General features: G+C 39.0%; 1 protein-coding gene across 2 annotated transcripts in view; it reads right to left on the bottom strand.

Annotated features, from left to right (window-relative positions):
• Positions 1 to 5,382: 5,382 nt before the first annotated feature.
• The window catches only part of mxd1 (MAX dimerization protein 1), a 44,719-nt gene continuing 30,399 nt past the window's right edge, over positions 5,383 to 19,702 (bottom strand). Inside the window, exons 4-6 of one of the 2 annotated variants that reach the window (XM_034299206.2) lie at positions 13,610 to 13,724; positions 11,603 to 11,762; positions 5,383 to 9,528 (exon numbers count right to left, since the gene is read on the bottom strand). In XM_034299206.2, coding sequence (XP_034155097.1) covers positions 9,335 to 9,528; positions 11,603 to 11,762; positions 13,610 to 13,724 — 469 coding nt within the window. In that variant the 3' untranslated portion in view covers positions 5,383 to 9,334. Of the gene's footprint in view, positions 9,532 to 11,602; positions 11,763 to 13,609; positions 13,725 to 19,702 lie in introns of both variants that reach the window. The other variant, XM_034299205.2, reaches the window with a different exon arrangement.

Here is a 19,702-nt window from a genome sequence, read left to right as displayed (position 1 = left end):
AGTGAAAAGGGAATGAAAACTTAAACACTTACCTCAGATGTGTTGGTAAATTACTAAGAAACGACTCTGTATTACTAAAATTACACTGTAATTACACTTAGCATTGACCACGAAGTAAATTCCAGTGGGTTCTTAAGTTTCATATAATGAAACATCAACACTGTCACAATGTTGTACAAATTTTCTGGTGTGTTAAATAAAACACAGAAAGGCCTATTGATGATATTTGACTCGAAATTCGCCTAAAGATTTAGCAAGCTATTAAAGTCATTAAGTCATTTATAGAAATAAAGAAAAGGCAAAATGACAGTGTAAATGAGACTGAAACATCAACATTTACCTCAGATGTGTTGGTTAAATACTAAGAAAAGGCTCTATATGACTAAAATTACACTGTAATCATAATTAGCATTGACTGCTAAGCAAACTCTTATAGATTCTGAAGTTTTATATTATGAAAGATCGACACTGTGTTACAACTCATGAGCTTTTACAAACTTTTTGGTTTGTTAAAATGAACACTGAAAGACCTCTTGCTACTATTTGACTGGAATTATGGCTACCGGTTTAGCAAGCGAGTACATAGCCATTAAATCATTTATAGAACCAAAGACAAGGCAGAAAGACAGTGAAAATGAGACACAAACCTCAACATTTACCTCAGATGTATTGGTGAAATACTAAAAAAAGACACAGTATGACTAAAATTACACCGCAATTATACTTAGCATTGACCGCTAAGCAAACTCCTATTGTTCTGAAGATCCAGATTGGAAGTTGGAATTTTTAGAAACGTATGCATTAAAACAAACACACGAAAAACCTCTTGCTGTTATTTGACTGAAAATGAGGCTAATGATTTAGCAAGCTATTAAACAGTCATTAAGTCATTTACAGAAAATAAAATAGGCAGAGTAACAGTGAAAATGAGACTAAAACATCAACATTTACCTCAGATGTGAGAGAAAAATGCTAAGAAATGCCCAAATATGACTGAAATTAGACTGGATTTACACTTACGCTAACTGAACTTCCATGCGTTCCACCATAATGAAACACCAACGTTGCCTCAAACTCAAGAACTTAACGATGGCAGAAAACCTCAACTTTAATTTCAAAGTCATAAATAGCACCAGAGAGAGATATTCAGTTTGTTCAAGCTTTTAAATAAACACGATGAACACGACACCATTTAAATACAGTATTAGAAAGTCGGCCATTTTAAAAACAGTATCAAACACTAAAACATAGAATTTGTTAAAACCAGATTTAACGCATCTGTTAGTTTTCTTCCAGGTGTCTATTACCCATAATGCACTGTGGATACATTGCAATCAGTTTTAAACCACAGATAGCTGTATTTGAAATCGAGAAAACTGATGACATCAACTGATAGTGACCATAATGGCCGCCATAAAATGTATTTTCTTCCATTTAAATAGTCAGTGACATTAGCTAATGCAATCTTAATCTTGTCAAGCGTTACTTGAAGTATTGCTCTGTTAGCTTGCCAGTTTCCTCTAGCTTAGTAAATTAAGCTACTCATTTGATGAAGTTCAGTTAAATCCAATCAAATCAAACCAAATCCAGTTAATCCAAGCTATCTGATCAATTATTTTATTAATAAACTGAATTTGTAAAAGATTTAGCTATAGTGCTAGAGCACAATTTTTAGCTAATAAAATGTGAACTGAGATATTCATGCAATTATGCAGGGAAAGGAAATGAAATTAGCGACATTATTAGTTTACGTTATTACAGCCAACATGCTAGCATGCTATTAGCTAGCTAATGAATAGGCTACAATAGCGCAAAGTTGTGATGTTCTCTTTTTCTGGCGTTACTCTGTTTAAAATGATACTCAGGTTTTCTTTCAGCAATCACGGACACGTGACACATTCTGCACATTTACATTCATTTACATTTTTATGTTTTTATTCAAATCCCTTCCTTCAAACCACGACCTTGATACAACAAGCCCTGCTGAAGAGGTAACAGATTTATCCAGTACATATCATCAGTTAATAACCTCATGGACTGAGCAGAGGCGAAACCTCATAGCTTTGGAAATGTAACGTTCATCTTGTACAGACTGCTAATTAGCCAGCTAGCTAGCAAGCTGTTAGCGAGTTACTGAAAAAGGCTAAACAATGTTGTGGTGTTCTTTTTTCCAGTGAATTTTCTCAGAGACTGGTGCTTGATATTACGAGCTCCAGGAAGATGTTTTCTAGCTAGCTAGAATTAGCATATGGTTAGCATAGTCTGCAAAAAGAAAAGGTAAAAGCTTTGGGTTGGCGCGCACACACACACACACACACACAGGTAATACAATCTGGGCATTTAAATACATTTACATGTTTAGTTTTTTTTTTTTTCCCCCCAGGGTTTTATTCAAATTGTTGTTTTTTTTTTTCCAGTCCATGAAACCACGACGCAGCCCAGCTAAAGAGGAACAAAAATATACAACACATTAGCCATAAAGAAATGATCAGTGTAGGTTTTTTTTTATTAATGTTAAATATTTTACTCTTATTTTGCCACTCCTGGCATTTTTTTCCCCCTTTTTATTGCCATTATATTACGCTTTATAAAGCATCAGGACAACTGTCTGAAAGTGTTAGCATTATTATTATTATTCATGCTAGTATTATTATTATGTAGTGCTAGATCAAGTCTCTTCTCAAATAGATCAACTAATTTTACATTACTTAGGCTACAAAAAGTGTAAAGCGCTGGCTTTTATACTTTGCACATACTTTAAAAGACTGAGTTATGAAGACAATTTGCACAAAATATCAAATTCTACCATGAAAGCTAGCTAAATGATTAAAATTACATGCTCCAGCTAGCTAGCTGCTTGACTGCCAGAATGATGTTGAGCTAGCGTTACGTTACATTATGGCCTACAGCATTATGGCCTACAGAGTTTCCCAAACCCCATGTGGGGTCGCATGATTTACAAATTGTGTTGCGAAAGAAACTGACAATCTCCTCTTTTGTTTTTATTTTACAAATTAATTTTAGAAATATTAAAGACAGATTCAGTGGACTAATGTTTCCGTGAGTCTCATTCAGACAAGCCACGTTTAAATGAATACATGCTTTTTTTTTTTTTGTCTTTTTCGTTATCCTGCACTGCAGTAGCGTACTTCAGCCAAAAAAAAAAAAAGGACAAATTTCCCTGTCCATCTGCTGCCGCTAAACACACCAGTGTTGTGTCTTGAATCACGTGCCAGTCTTCTGGGTTTTTTACATAAATATACACTTTTGAGTGTAAGGTCAGAGTTTTAGATGTGAGCCACGGATCACGACAACAATCACGACAAAGGATTCTAAAGAGAGAGAGACAGAGAGACAGAGCTCGTCAGTATGTCTAACATCGCTGAGCATGAAATCGCTAAACATTTTACAGTTCGATTTGGAAACCTGATGGACCTGATGTTTGGCTCTGACGCGCTGTTTACTGAAAGTTGTTTGAAATCCTCCAGATGTTCATAAGATACGCAGCGAACGTGTGAACGATGCTGTTCTCCTAAATTATTTTGTTAATTAGATTGTCTCTACCTCTTACCACAGCTCTGCTTCCTCTTGTTTCTTTACTGGTTTCCAGACAGGTAAGATCTCTTCATTTTGAAAAGCAACAACGACAATTGAAAAGAAACTTGCGAAAGTCCTACATGCGATGCGAGATGGGGCCATCAGAGGTTTTTGGGGGAGTTCTGCACTTCGAGATTTGACATTTTCATGGACTTTTGTGTCGGCCTTCAGGAGGTTTCCTGAAACCTGTCCTGTAGCTACACTTCTGTACAGATGGAGTGAAAAGCAGAGATCAGGAAAGGGCTAAGCGAACCTTAGCATTAGGATAACGATCAACCCTTTCCATCACTTATCTTTGTAAAAAGGTCTCATGGTTCTCTCCATCCTTCCTCTCTTCAGGTTATTGATTGCTAACAGAGGGCATCTCCTTTCACCATTCAGGCCCATTAAGGGTTACGGACAGCTTTACAAACCCATCCACCTCTCTATCTCCTCCTCTTTCTCTCCCTCTCATCCCTCTCTCCACTCATCTGCTTACTGCCGGTGTGTCGTGATTAAGACTCGCTGTCTGTCCCGGTCCAGATTGCAGTGGCGAGCCTGGTGGAGCGCGCCATCTTTCTCCAGCACGAGATCAAAGTGAAGAGGAGCTCGTCATCCAACCAGCTCTCAGAGCTAAACGCCTGGGGCTGTATATACTGAAACATCCAATCGGTTAAGTAACCATGGCAACTGCAGTATTTAGGACATGTAATCTATGTAAGGAATAAAACGCTGTTACAGGAAAATAATCAACGATGCAGCAGCGTAATGAAGCGGAGTTACTGTTATCACCCCGCAGTGTTTTATTCCTCTTACACCACAGCAATTCGCCAATGAATACGATTTTCATTTATTTAAAAAAAAATACATGGACGCCATACTTTTTATCCATTTATAGTTACGTTTAATGTTGTGGAACATCTGTGAGACGGGTTTGTTCCTGTTCTCACTTACGTTATAGCATCTATAAACATTCCCTCACCAACCTCTCTTTCTTCTCTCTTCGAGTTAATCAGACAAAAAAAAAAACTTGTCACAGAGAAACCGCAAAAAAGCGTAAACTCGTCTGTCCTGAAGATGTCAGAAAACGTAGTTACAGCTTTACCTCTGACGGTTACAAAGCACTGACACTGGAGACTCCTTCCATAAATGTGAAATAACTTCACAGTATCAGCGATTTTTAAAAATCCGTTTGTGACGCGTCAACCGTATACGTCCCTGTGAATGAGCTGTTACTATAGAAACGATAACGTATTAGAACGAGCGCTTTAATATAAACCGGTGAGTTGCAGCTACGCTACTGTCAGAAAATCCAGAATTAAACAGCGCTGTAGTACAATACAGTGTTTCAATAACAAAACACTCACACGAGTCGCACAGACCAATGAATTTCTTTTCGATTGCTACGACTTTATCTGTCTGAATATCACGTAAGAATCTTAAAGTCTCCCTACTACATGCATGCGGCTTGAAATAACAGCGTTTACATCTTTAATACGTGGATTATATTTCAGATACGGAGACACTTCTGATTAAATGCAACTCGAATTTGTGCTGTTCGATTTAGGTATAACGGTAACTACCTAGTTGTCGGTTGCTAGGTAACCGATTATCTACCAGTTTGGGGTTTCTGAGCTTAAAATGTAGTTAAAATAAGATAAATGAATATTTCAGGAATTCAGAAACATTCCTGATATGTGAATTTTCTCAAACACAGTCCCTGATTTACATTTTACGCTTCCGTTATTAAAATGAGACATCCTCTTTCTTTTAGGTATTTAAAAAAAACATACAAACAAGTCAATGTGTGGTGTTTTGCTTTGTTTTTTATTTCAGATGTTACTAGCAAAGAGTAACAAACTCAATACATGTACATATTGTTGCTGATGTTTTTCTTCTCCATTCGGTTTTGACCACAACTGAGTAGGCAACATCCAAACAGCCCGCGTTTTCTATTTTTTTTTTTTGTTGTTGTTGTTGTTTCAAACAAAGTAACAGCGTTAAAAACGTCCCATTTTAATTTCGATAGAACGCAAAAAAAACCCCAAAAAAACAGACATGTAGCTGTCCTAGAGGCAGTAGCTTTTTTAAAGTGTGTGTCTGGTTAGTAGGAGAACACACCTGAGACACAGTCACAATCAGTGGGAATGACTTTGCGATGGGTTTGCTTTCCAAAACAGATCGTACATACATTGTTTTTTTGTTTGTTTTTTTAAATGTCCGTACGTCTGCACGTCGTTAAGGCTTTAGCCATTTTGGTATTAAGAGTTCACAACCCCCGTACATGTACACATCGAAGGAGTGCAAACATCCATCACGGCCCCTGGACGTTAGCTGCAGGGTTGAAGGTGGCACAGGATTTCAAAAACAAGAAAAAAAAAAAAAAAAGGATTAAAAAAAAAAAAGGGGGTTTGTTCTCGAGCAAAACCACGAGTGTGTGTCAGCACCCCGGGGCGCGCTCGAGCCACGCAGGGCGTTTGTGCAAATCCTGTGCATTTCAGCTAATGATTATGATTCGCAAATCTGCACAGATGGGTGTAAAAGCCTGCGTTACTCAAACGCGCCCTTTTTTTTTTTTTTTTTTTTTTTTTAGTCTTTCACAGAATGTTCCAGAGTTTTATTTTTTTTCCTCTCTGCGCTGGTGTTGAAGGAGGGCAGAGAGACGAAACGCTCACACACATCACAAATAAAGTACAATAAAGGATAAAGGAGTCATCAAAAGGCAGGGTGGGTTTAAGTGTGTGTGTGTGTGTGTGTGTGTGTGTGTGTGTGTGTGTGTGTGTGTGTGTGTAGAACCACTATTATTACACCAGTTCTTAGACACGTTGGGAAGGAAATGGACTTTGTACCTTTCACTCGTAACAAATAAAATCAAGACAAAAGCAGATCCATACAAACAGCTTCGAAGAACCCGGCATCGCCAAAAACGAAACCCTCGTCCGAAACCCTTTCTCTCCGTCTGTAGACAGTGACCCCACACACACACACACACACACACACACATACACGAGTGAAAATACAAACACACACACACACACAAACCCAAACCCCTTCCCAGTCCAACAATCATGTCTCGTCTCGGCGCTACATCTCAAACACGCTACATTTTTTTTTTTTTTTTTTGGGGGAAAGGCGGGGCTGATTTTTAAAGTGATTCAAAATTCCACATATTAAACAATCCTACATATATATATATATTTTTTTTTTTAAAAAGTTTGTTTATTTTATTTGTTTAAAGTTTTTTTTTTTGGTGCATTTCTTTCAGCTCGCTAAGGTTTTCCGTGGTTTTGTCTCATCTTTGAGCTGCACTAGTAAAAAATAAATAAAATCTACATCTACATTCAGACAACTCTGAAGCTTTACGCGCATCTCGTACGTTTAATTCGTTTCCGAATCAGGCGACATGCTTTTCCCTGACTACCATCGCTACGACGTCACCAAACAAACTACTTTCCCTTTACGCACTTTTTTCCATTCTGTCACATTTTATGCACATTTATTTCTCTTTCTCAATATATATATATTTATTTATATTTAGATAAATTTTTCATATCTGCAAATGAAAGGAAAGAATCGAACACATTTAACAGCCATAACAGCACAAGGTCATTTCAGGATGTACACAAATAGCCTAAATACAACAGAGCTCTAAATCCATGTCCATATACACTGTAGATAATCTGTGCAAATAAAACTACACGTTTAGAACGAGAGAGAAAAATAAAAAAATAAAAATAAAACCCACTGGGATAACTCAAGCCACTAAGGAAAATACGACTTTAAATAGACTCTTCTCTTTTTTTTTTGTTTTATATATATACATATATATATATATATATATATATATATATATATATATATATATATATATATATATATAAACTTATATATTTATCTGTGACATATATTTGGATTAAATAAATACTTTGTGATACGTATAGATGTATAGATAGATATATTTCTGTAAACTATATACATAAAATGCGATGTTGAAAAGATAAACAGTTTCAGCGTCTCGGCAGAGAAGGACGGCAGGCGTGCGAACACACACTCACACACACTCTCTCACACTCACTCTCTCACACACACACACACACACACACACACACAGAGAAAGAAGGTCAGCCCTGTCGGTTCAAAACCAAAGCCCTTTTTTATCGCCTTCCCATAATTCCGAGCACCTTATTATAATAATGCTAACTGACTTCCTGTTTGGTAGTGGAATGTGCTTACTTCCTTATTTCCTCTTTTTACGGGGGAGAAAAAAAAATAAAAACAACACACAATAAAATACAAAATACACACTCGCAGCCACTGTCCTTAGACCAGAGAGGAAGAGATGGAACGACACAAATACAGATTTCTCATTTTTCACCCACCCGTCAGTCCCGCGACAATCTCATGCTGCGATGCGACACGTTCCTCACGTCGAAACAAAAAAACAAAAAGAAAAGAAAAAAATATATATCGAGGTGCCACGTCATCAGCAGCACCGAAACGTCCCGATGATGTCTCCTTGCGAAGTCCATTTTTTTTTTTTTTTTTTTTTTTTTTTTTAAACGATGTGTCCCTGCTTGACGTTAGTTACATTCGGTTTTCGATACCAACCGCTTACCCTCGATCCCGAGCTCCTTGAACAAACGGCGCTAAACGAGTGAGCGCTGATATCGGATATTCGCGTCCAGCCGTGCTAGCAAGGTTTGATTGATTGAGAGAGAAAACAAAGTCTCGCTGTACTCCTCCACCAGCAGTAGTCGAGCAGTAGTGGTTGTTGAGGAGAATGACATCACATCACATCGTTGCTAGGTAACCGTCCCACGGCTCGGTGGTGGTTTTGGGAGTGGGGTCAGGGTTCGGACACTGGGACAGTGCAGGAAGATTATTATCTTAATTTAAGACTAGCTTAAAGACTACACCTGATACTGGAACTAGAGTAGCTGCGATCCCTCTGGAGAGCAGAGGAGCGAGAAGTCGATCGCGATGACAACGATGATGACGACGAGAACGATGACGGTACACCTTTCTTTTTATTTTTTGTTGTTGTTGCTGCTGTATTTTTTTGTGACACGAGGAAAAAACAAAAAATAAAAAAAAAACTAAACAAAAACATTCCTGCTGTGTGATCTTTGGTAAAAGCCGACCTTCTGGCGCTGATCTCGGGAAATAAAACATACGTCGCTCACGGATCTGCGGCGAAGGGGGCCGGCTCACACCGAGAGGCTGCTTTTAAGTGCAAAATTCCATGCTGTGATAGGTCAGCTGACCGGTCAGGTGACCTAGCCCTGTGTCTGGAACGTCCTGATCTGATTGGTGGATGATGGAAGGCGGAGGAGAGTCGGCGTAGGCAGTGGGCGTGGTAATGAGAAACATTCTCTGGTACGATAAGAACACGTGTTTGTTGTCGGAGGACGAGGAGCAGAGGACAAAAGCGAGGTAGGGAGGATCTGATTGGACGACTAGACGGACGTCCTTGGAGGCTGATTGGACGGTGAAGGTAGGAAGGTGTAGGAGGAGCGGATACGTGAGACTGCGTCATTTTCTTCCTTCTTGGAGAAGAAGCCTTCGTTTTGGTCTGGATCGTATGTACGAGGCGTCACAGAGCAAGAGAGCACGCGAGCGCTCTTATTCTGGAACGTTCCGTACGTCGGATCGCAGTTCACGTCGTCGCGCTCCGGCGCTGGAGATCGATCGATCGAGTGAGTGAGTGAGTGGTGGAGGTGGTGGTGGAGATGGAGGTCAGGTGGGAGTGGGTGTGCTCTTATAGACTTAGAGTTTTCTCCTGAGTGGTGGCGAGGCGGCGCAGGCTGGCGTGGCTGGAGTAGCCCTCGTCACTGCAGCTGCTCCTCAGGCTGCCTCGCTCGTCTGAGTCGCTCACGCTGCTGGTGCTCCACTCCAGATCGCCCAGCAGGTAGTCCGTACCCTCCACGTCCACGTCCACGTCCACGTCCAGCTCTTCTGTACCGCAAACGCACACACACACACACACACACACACACTCTTAAGTATTTAAGCTCGGCATCAAAATATCACATCACGATTACGGAAGGCATTTCAATGATACGCATATATACATTTTCTCACAAACTTCCATTTAAAAACATGATTTTTTTTTTTTTATATTTAAATTTTTTTTAAAACAATTATCAAGATTCAAAATTTCAGCTGCTTCCAGTCAGTTTGTAATTATTTATAAAATATTATTTAAAAAAAAAAACTAATATATATATATATATATACACAGTACTGTGCAAAAGTCTTGGCACTCAATTTTTTTTTTACAATCTTTGTTATAGATGTTTATTTTCTGACTTCTACATTATTGATTCAGTGCAAAAACATTTTAGATTCCAAACATTAGTTTTCCAGCGCAAAATGAAATGTTCCAGAAACATGTTTGTATGTCAGTAAAGAAAGCAGCAGATTCCATAAGAGACACTTTTCAGATTAAAAACAGAATGAAGGCTGCTGGGTTTCGCTGCAGAAATAAGAAGCGAGTCGACAGTCAAAGTCTCCAGAAGAACTGTGGCTGCTTCTGCAAGATGCTCAGTAACACTTCCAGCTCATTTCCTTATAAAACTGCACACACTGCACCTCAGATACTGCTTTATTTATTTTTAAAGCAAAGGGTCATCACATTAAAATATTGACTTTGTTTCATTTATTACTGTTTATTGCTCTTTATAGGATTTTTGTAATGTAGAAACATTTAATTTCATTATTTTTGAAGGCGTCTTTGCTCTACAGCATTTCTTTGCATGTGCCTAAGACTTTTGCACAGAACTGTATATGCTGCAAATTTTCTACAGAAAAGTCTATGACATAATTTCTCACAATATCAATATTATATCCTCATATTGCCCAGCACTACTTCATAGCCACGTTTGAGGGAAATATCTATGTAAAAAGTCAGATTATGATGTTCTGTACATTCAAGAGAGAATCCTGATGCATCTAATAACTTGATCACTTCAGTTGGTGGAATCCTGGAAAGAGTTCATTACCTGTTTGCTAAATCTATAAATCAGCCCTAGTGAAGTTCACTAGATGAAGGGATCTTAGCTGTTTTAGAGCCAGGGACACCTTTACCTGTGAAATTAATTTTACTTCCTTTTCAAGACATATTTATAAAATATGAGGGCAGGAGTTTTCAAAACGACCCCAAATGGACTTTACGGATTTTTCTGTGTCTCCCAAACCTTGACAACTTTTTTTAAAATTCTGGATTCGTAATTTAGGACTCGATATTTGATAAGTGTTTTGGGATATTGTTTGTTTTTTGACTTGGAAACACAATCATTATATCGACTATGCTGCTTTTGTTGCCGATTGGAAACGTTCATGCCGCACTCTCGTCCTCATGCGATGTGCACTCTCAGAAAAAAATATATATATATATAGCGTGCTAAACTGTACCGTTCCTGAAACGAGCATGTAATGCCTTACTCTAAAAAAGTAATTAAAGTCCAAATATGTACAGTATTTTAAGTTAATTCACACTAAAGTAAACTAAAGTATCCACATTTCCAGGTAGAAGATGGACATTAAAAGGTACAAAAAGATACAGTTTAGTACCCTTGTGTCACACGCTTTCGAGGAAGTCGGTGAGAGGACGAATTGGAACGCAGTAGGATCGATATAATACATTATTGTATGAAATTTATTTTAAATCACGGCGATAAAAAGCTGAGAAGCCAGAATGCTCGGCGTAAATGAAACAATAAAAGGTTGAACAAAATCCTTGACACTGAATCAACAGGTCACTAGAGGTGCGTGGTGTGAACGCTACACCACGAGTGTGAGTGCTACACGGTGTTAATGCGTTCACACCAGCGCACGGAACATCTGAGGTGAGGTGATGTGTGTGTCAGAGTGAACGCATTAACGCCGTAAAGCACGTACACTGAGGAGGTCCGACACTCTGTCTGAAGGCGAGAGCAAAACGTATATAAAACACAGTTAATCACAGAACGAGAGCGGGAGTGTCGAGTGTACGTGTGTGTGTGTGTGTGTGTGTGTGTGTGCGTACCTTGGTCAGAGTCGGATTTGTCTGATGAGAAGGTGGACCCCATGCTGTCCATGCGCGTGCGCTCCACTCCCAGCTGCTCCAGCCGTCTGCGCAGGTGCCTCTGCTCCCGCTGCAGCTGATCTATTGTGTGCTGTGCCTTCCTCTCGCTATCCTCCAACCTCTACACACACACACACACACACACACACACACACACACACACACACAGGTTGAATTCTGATTCATTGTCTATTACAGCAGCTCTGACAGTAGTGCAGGTTTATTAATATTAATGCGCTCGTTCTGATACGTTATCGTTTCTATAGCAACAGCTCATTCACAGAGACTCGTACGGCGGACGCCTCACGTAACGGTAAGGTCCGTAAGTATTTGGACAGTGACACAATTTTTGTAATGTTGCCTCTGTACGCCACCACAATGGATTTGAAATGAAGCAGTCAAGATGCGATTGAAGTGAAGACTTTCAGCTTTAATTCAAGGGGTTTAACAAAAAATACTGCATTAACTGTTTAGGAATTACAGCCATTTTCACACGCTCAAAAGTAATTAGACACTTGACAGATAAGCAGATGTGAAAATGAAGCAACTCTATTAAAAATGGCTGTAATTCCTAAACAGTTAATGCAGTATTTTTGTTAAACCCCTCGAATTAAAGCTGAAAGTCTTCACTTCAATCGCATCTTGATTGCTTCATTTCAAATCCATTGTGGTGGTGTACAGAGGCAACATTACGAAAACTGTCTCACTGTCCAAATACTTACGGACTTGACTGTCAATGTTTATTTAACATTTACGGAAGGAGTCTCCAGTGTCAGCGCTTTGTAATGGTCAGAGGTGAAGCTGTAACTTTAAGTTTTCCGAAATCTTAAGGACAGAGGAGTTTACGGTTTTTCTGGCGGTTTCTCGGTAACATGACAAGCTGTGTTTTTTTTATCTTCGAGAGAGAGAGAGAGAGAAAAAAAAAGAGACTGGTGTGGGAACGACCGTTTACAGCTGCTGTAAAAAAAAAATGAATCGGAAGTCTTGAACTTGTTTCATGGACGTTCCACAACGTTAAATGTAACCGTAAATTAGAAAGCATTAGAAAGTGTCGTGCTTTAATAAGAGAAAAATTTGTTAGCGTCGACAAATTGCTGTGGTCTAAGAGGAATAAAACACTTCAGGACGTGCTGTTACGGGAAAATAATCAATGTTCCTATAACAGCTTGAGTGTTTTATTCCTTACAGTGGTATACATGTGACAGATGTGAAAAAAGAAGATGTTAAAGATTAAATAATGCTTTGTAATAATTAGTAAATAGCCATTCTGAAGAAGCTGTGTGTGTCGTTAGCGCTCTGGAAGTTGACTGGGTCGGATGTAGATTGAGAAATATCGCGTGGCTCCACGCCATCGTTACCCCCGAGTCCCTCAGCAGGCCAGGTTTAGATTCTGTTAAAGCTCCAGAGACACAGGAGGCAGGTAACTAAGGGCTGGAGGTGCTCCAAAGGCGCAAAGACAGATCTACTCTGTCTGTTTTTAACATTTTCAGTCAGAATTATAAAGCAAGTAATCATTCGAGATTCCAACAGTGCGCATTGGAATTTTTTTTTTACAGTAAGAGACGATGATTATTATCATTACGTAACGTTTACACTTTGTCTCTTGCCCTTGATCCGTATGTATTTATAACTTCCTTATATTCCCGCAGATCTTCTTACGGCACTCTCGATGCTCTAATTTACATAAAACTTCAAAAAGAAACTTTTTAAAGCAAGCTAGTGTAAAAGCTTGTTGCCAGCTTCCTTCGCGCTCGCACATTTCAAAGTTCGTGGTGGCAGCCGGCTGCAGGATAAACAAGCAATTAAGTGTATAATTGAAAAATAAATAAATTAAGTTTGTTTAATGAGCGCTTGGCTCGGTGTACATTCCATATTGTTCTTTCTTGGTTGTTTAGATAATGTCAGCAGTCACAGTGTAAGACACACACACACACACTCACTCTCTCTCACACACACACACACACACACCTTGATGTGATCCTTGGCCTTCATTAGTAGGCTAAGGGTGGTGTGCCGGTTGGAGTCTGGTCCCAGAGGCACGAGGGACTTCAAGCGTTCCAAACATAGCCGTAAATGTGCCCGCCTGGGAGGAGAGAGAGAGAGAGAGAGAGAGAGAGAGAGAGAGAGATAAATAATCATATTTCAAGTACACACTCATGAAGAACACCTGTTCCTGGTTGTGTAAAACATGGCCTCGGGTAGCACGGTGTGGTTAGAGGGGGTGTGACCTGCTAATCAGAGTTTCTCGTTCCCTCATTATCTGTGAAATCCACCTTTTTTTCCCGCAGGAAGGTTTGAGACCTGACGTATCATCTGTCCAAACCCCAACATTACGGCGTTTACTAGGATTCCCTGATCCCTGCGCTGATCTGAGATCACATGACGTTTAAATGAGCAGCATGTGAGATCAGTGTGTAGGATTAGCGCTGAGTGTGTGTGTGTGTGTGTGTGTGTGTCGTCTGTACGTTACTTTACACTGCTGTGTGTGTGTATATATATATAGATATATATATATACCTCGGCGTCTGGAAATCCGGTTTTGGAAAAGCTGAGATGAGGAGGATGTTGTTTCAGTAAACAGTGCTGTATAAGTGTGGTAACAGGGTGTGTCTCTACTTCCTAAACAACGCTAAGATCATCTCGCTACAAATTATAAACAAACTGAAAGATATATTTAAAGCAGATGATTCAAAACGACAAAACACAAAACTGTTTGATTCAGTACTGACCAAAAGATTTCATTTTAATTGGAAATAAAAAAATTGTCACTCTGAGGAATAGAAGACCACGCCTCCTTTCACTAAATCTAACCTGTACAGAGGCCACGCCTCCTTTCACTAAATCTAACCTGTACAGAAGCCACGCCTCCTTTCACTAAATCTGACCTGTACAGAGGCCACGCCTCCTTTCACTAAATCTGACCTGCACAGAGGCCACGCCTCCTTTCACTAAATCTAACCTGCACAGAAGCCACGCCTCCTTTCACTAAATCTGACCTGTACAGAGGCCACGCCTCCTTTCACTAAATCTGACCAGCATAGAGGCCACGCCTCCTTATTCAGATTATAAGACAGAGGCCACACCTCCTTTCACCTAATCTGCGAGAGGCCACGCCTCATTTTACTTAATCTGACCTACACAGAGGCCACGCCCACCTACTTTACTGATCCATACACCCAATCTATGACGGTCTCTGTGAAAGAGGCGTGGCCTCTGTATCAATAAACCTGATTGAAGTAGGCGTGGCCTCTGTATGTCAGCCTCACTGAAGTAGGTGTGGCCTTTGTGTTAGTTTCAGGTAAAGACTATTTAAAAGGTATCGAGTGTGTTTTATTCTCGACACACTGTTCATGCAGGACTCGTGAAGGGTTAAACGCGGCTATGATAGCATTCCCAGCTGCTGAGGGCGTGGCGTGTGTCCGCGCCCACGTGACCTCTTATGCAACTGCAAGGCACACACTCCTGTGACTGTACACACACACGTAGGCGTGGGTCACAACCTAGCCTGCCTGCCTTTTAGCTATTGTGTGTGTGTGTGTGTGTGTGTGTGTGTGTCTACTTTCCAGCTCAGAAAAACATCAGTGTGTATTTTTGTGTGGGCGGCTCTTTGTGAGCCACTGCATTAAACCGTTAAAAAAATATATACAGAAAGAGAGAGAGAGAGAGAAACAAGAGTCCTGTACAATCATGTAAAATGAAAGAAAAAGAATATTCATTGTGAACCATCGACCATGCTGAACTGATTTAATGTGAATTACAGGAAATAAACAGGAAATTACAGGAAATCCTACAGAAATAATCCAAACGTTCCATACAAGAGAAGTAAAGTCGTATCTCTCCTTCGGATGGCGACGTGCGTAACGTTTTCTTCAGCATCATGTTATTTGGTCATTCCACTTTAAACACTCTTCAATCAACAAACCACGTATAAGCCGTCATTAACCTGTAATCCTCTATACGAAACATACGAACAGTTTATAGCTTTATGATCCGCTCCATGTTGAATTCTGGATTCTGATTGGTCAGAAGGGGTTGATTCACCTTCTATAACAGCAGCTCTGATGTTAGCGCAGGTTTATATTAATGCGCTCGTTCTGATACCTTATCGTTTCTATAGTAACAGCTCATTCACAGAAAGCGTGTAATCGTTGATACGGTGACGTTTTTCTGTAAGGAAACGTTGTTTTTAACATTTATGGAAGGAGTCTCCAGTGTCAGCGCTTTGTAAAAGGAGTTCACCTTGCAGTTTCTCAGAAACGTGACAAAAAGCTGCATTTTTTTTGTCTTTGAGAGGAAAAAAAAGAGAGGCTGGTGAGGGAACGACTGTTTATAGCTGCTGTAACGTAAGTGAGAACAGGAACTCACTTGTTTCAGGGAACGAGATAAAAATAATGACTTTTTTAAACAGAAAACTGTAATATTTGGTGAAGTGCTGTGGTGTAAGAGGAATAAAACACTTTGATAATCAGTGACAGGGTGGTGTGAGGAAGAAGACTTACTGATAACACCACAAAGTTGATTATTTTCCTATAACAGCATGTGCCACACTATAATTTTGTTTTAATTTTGTGTAATAGTGTTTTTCTTTTTGTAGATTTTTATGGACGCCTTAAATGCAGGATTATTAATGAGACTTTATGACCAACTCTAAGCTCTTCTATTAAAACTATACTGTGCAGTCCATCACGGTTTATGAAATTAAATCACTGTGAGTGTTCTTTCCTCCATTTTGTTTGAAACTTTTAATCTAGGATGGTGTTCTCAGTGAAGGACACACTGCTTCCTTCCAGTTTGTCTAAAGCATCAGACAGACATTAATATGCACTCAGTGCTGGTGGTTTGTCAGATGTAAAATCTGCACATTTTTGAGACAGAAGGGGTTAAAGGTGTGAAGGTCATTGTTTCTAAACTTTTCATCTCATGATCTTGCAGGACATTTGCACAAGTTGTAGTCTATCAAACACGGCATAAAAGCGTTATATCTTCATGCATCGCTCATTTTTCCTCTTTTGTGTGTTCGTGTCAGCGCGCACTGTAATACAAACAACAGCCTTGGCACACGGCACCTCCACAACACTTTTTTTCCTTTTTGTTTTTTTGTGTTTTTTTTTTTTTTTTTTGGCCATCGCTGTCTCCTGTTTTACGGGAAGTCACATGTCTTTGTGCGAGTTTAGTTTCGGTTCAGCAATGAGTCACAAGATGGGTGTTGTGTGATCCTGATTGCTTCCAACAATTTATCAGCTGGCATAAAAATAAATATATATATATATATAAATAAAACAGGTAGAAAGTAAGCAATATTATCATATCCAAATCTTTAGCTCTTTACTTGTCCTTACACGCCTTGACTGAATTAATCTCCGGAGCACCAGACAGGAGCTTGGTCAAAAACACTGCCTGTATACGTGACCTCGTCTTGCTGGGGAAGTAGCGTGATGTTTAAAAAATGCTCATGTTGACAGTATTGTTCGTGTTAAACATGCTGATATTGTTGTATAATCAGGCATATAATCACAAGTCAGAGAAGAAGGTTGAGTGAAATTATAGTTCCATCCCTGTAATAAGCAAACCCATAAATTACTATAATGAAGCATCTGCTGCAGGTCGACAGTATATCATGAGCTGGAGCTGGTGTTCATACGCGTTAACCACGGCACAGCTGACAGCTACACAATTAACGTCTCCTCCTATCTATCTATCTATATATATGTATACATTATATATATATACATACATACAGTAGTGTGCAAAAGTCTTAGGCACATGCATGGAAATGCTGTAGAGCAAAGACGCCTTGAAAAATAATGAAATTAAATGTTTCTACATTTTGCTGTGTGAAGAAGCGGAGTTACGGTTACCAAGTGATTATTTTCCTATTCCTTCAGGAATTCGTGAGCGATTACAAATTTAATTTAATAAAGAAAAAAAAAAAACACGTAATACTTTTTAACCGTTTATAGTTACATTTAGTGCCACGGAACATCCACGAAACAAGTCAGTTCCTGTTCTTACATACGCTCTTCTCTCTCTTGAAGTTGATAAGGGGAAAAACAAACAAATAAACAAACAAAACTTGTCATGTTACAGAGAAACTCCTCCGTCCTGAAGATGGGAACAGTTACAGCTTTACCTCTGACTTGCACTGGAGACTCCTTCCATAAATAAATGCTAAATGAACGTCTGCGTACTTCAGGAAAACTTCACCATATCAACGAGCACACGTTCTTGTTTGTTAAATAACAGCAAGCCTTTTCATTTATTTATTAGGTTTAGATTATGTAAAGCGTCACCATATCAACTATTACGCTTTTTTTTTTGGTTATTAACTGACACATTTTTTATTATTAGGCTTTGATTATGTGGCGCGTCCACTATACAAGTTCAATTCCGTTATATTTATGCAGCGCTCTTAACAACAGACATCGTAACAAAGCAGCTTTACAGAAATACAGATGTAGATTTATATTTAGTTCCCTGTGATTGAGCTGTTGCTATGGAAATGACAATGACAAAAACCTGTTCTACTGTCAGAGCTGCTGTTGTAGAAAATTAATCAACACCAGCTTTGCCAGATTTAAAACGAACTTTAGGAGTTGTAAGAGGGTTGGCTATTCAATCAGCACTCACATACTTCCTGAATCTGGAGCCAAAAACAAACAAACAATAACAACAACAACAAAAACAACAAAAAAAACCCAAAAACATACAGTACTGTGCAAAAGTCTTAGGCACATGCAAAGAAATGCTGTAGAGCAAAGACGCCTTCAAAAATAATGAAATTAAATGTTTCTATATTTTTAAAAAATACTATAAAGAGCAGTAAACAGTAATAAATGAAACAAAGTCGATATTTTAATGTGACGATCCTTCGCTTTAAAAATAAAGCAGTATCTGAGGTGCAGTGTGTGCAGTTTTATAAGGAAATGAGCTGGAAGTGTTACTGAGCATCTTGCAGAAGCAGCCACAGTTCTTCTGGAGACTTTGACTGTCGACTCGCTTCTTATTTCTGCAGCGAAACCCAGCAGCCTTCATTATGTTTTTATCTGAAAAGTGTCTCTTATGGAATCTGCTGCTTTCTTTACTGACATACAAACATTTTTCTGTAACGTTTCATTTTGTTTCTGGAAAACTAATGTTTGGAATCTAAAATGTTTTTGCACTGAATCAATAATGTAGAAGTCAGAAAATAAACATCTGTAACAAAGATTGTACTAAAAAAAAAACCCAGGGCGCCAAGAATTTTGCACAGCACTGTAACTTCCTTGGAACTTAGTTCATAGTTCCTGAGCACGTGAAAAAGTTCCTGTTGTGTACACGGTCATGCTAACGCGCTTTAGGATACAGCAACAGCGATGATCAGTCATGAAATCTGTTGAAAAAGGAACGACAAAAATGATGCATTTGTTGGGAGAAAAAGTAAATAAGCTTCATTAAAGTTTATTCATTAGGAGATGGAGGTCATTGGTGCTCTCACCCCAACACACACACACACACACACACACCCTTTATATATTCGTGACCACAGACAGGCCCACATCCTTTTACTTGGAAAGCTATCACTGCATCCTTCCAGTAATTGTAACACCAAACAGGTTTTTTTACATAACACATGTAATTTGCATACAATTTTTTTTTTAATATCAAAAGTAAAACCTGGATTCACTGGTTATTTGGCCAATGGATTCTTTACAGGTTACACTTTTGAACACTTCATAATATTTTATTTTATCAAGGTTGACTGAATGAAGTCTGGTTCTTTTCTCCGTCCCTGAAATAAACACTCGCATTTTGAATTCAGGCTGAAGAATTAACATAAAAATACAGAAGCGTTATTTATCCTTACAGTAAAGAAGTGGAAGTTTATCCAAAAAAAAATTTTTTTCGAAAAGTTTTAAAAAAAAAAAAAGAAAAGAAAATTTCAGTTGCCTGTTAAAATCAATTCACTGGCCATTTCCTGCTCCATTTTCTCAGTTTCATACTCTGGAGTGGACTAGACTAGGCTTACGCGATATGTAAGGAATAACACACTCCAGACTGTGCAGTTATACGAAAATAATACAC

Source organism: Pangasianodon hypophthalmus, chromosome 24 (genome assembly GCF_027358585.1).
Source record: "Pangasianodon hypophthalmus isolate fPanHyp1 chromosome 24, fPanHyp1.pri, whole genome shotgun sequence".
Classification (NCBI taxonomy): domain Eukaryota; kingdom Metazoa; phylum Chordata; class Actinopteri; order Siluriformes; family Pangasiidae; genus Pangasianodon; species Pangasianodon hypophthalmus.
Note: the sequence above shows the minus strand (reverse complement) of the source record. Positions and strands in the feature narration are given on the sequence as shown.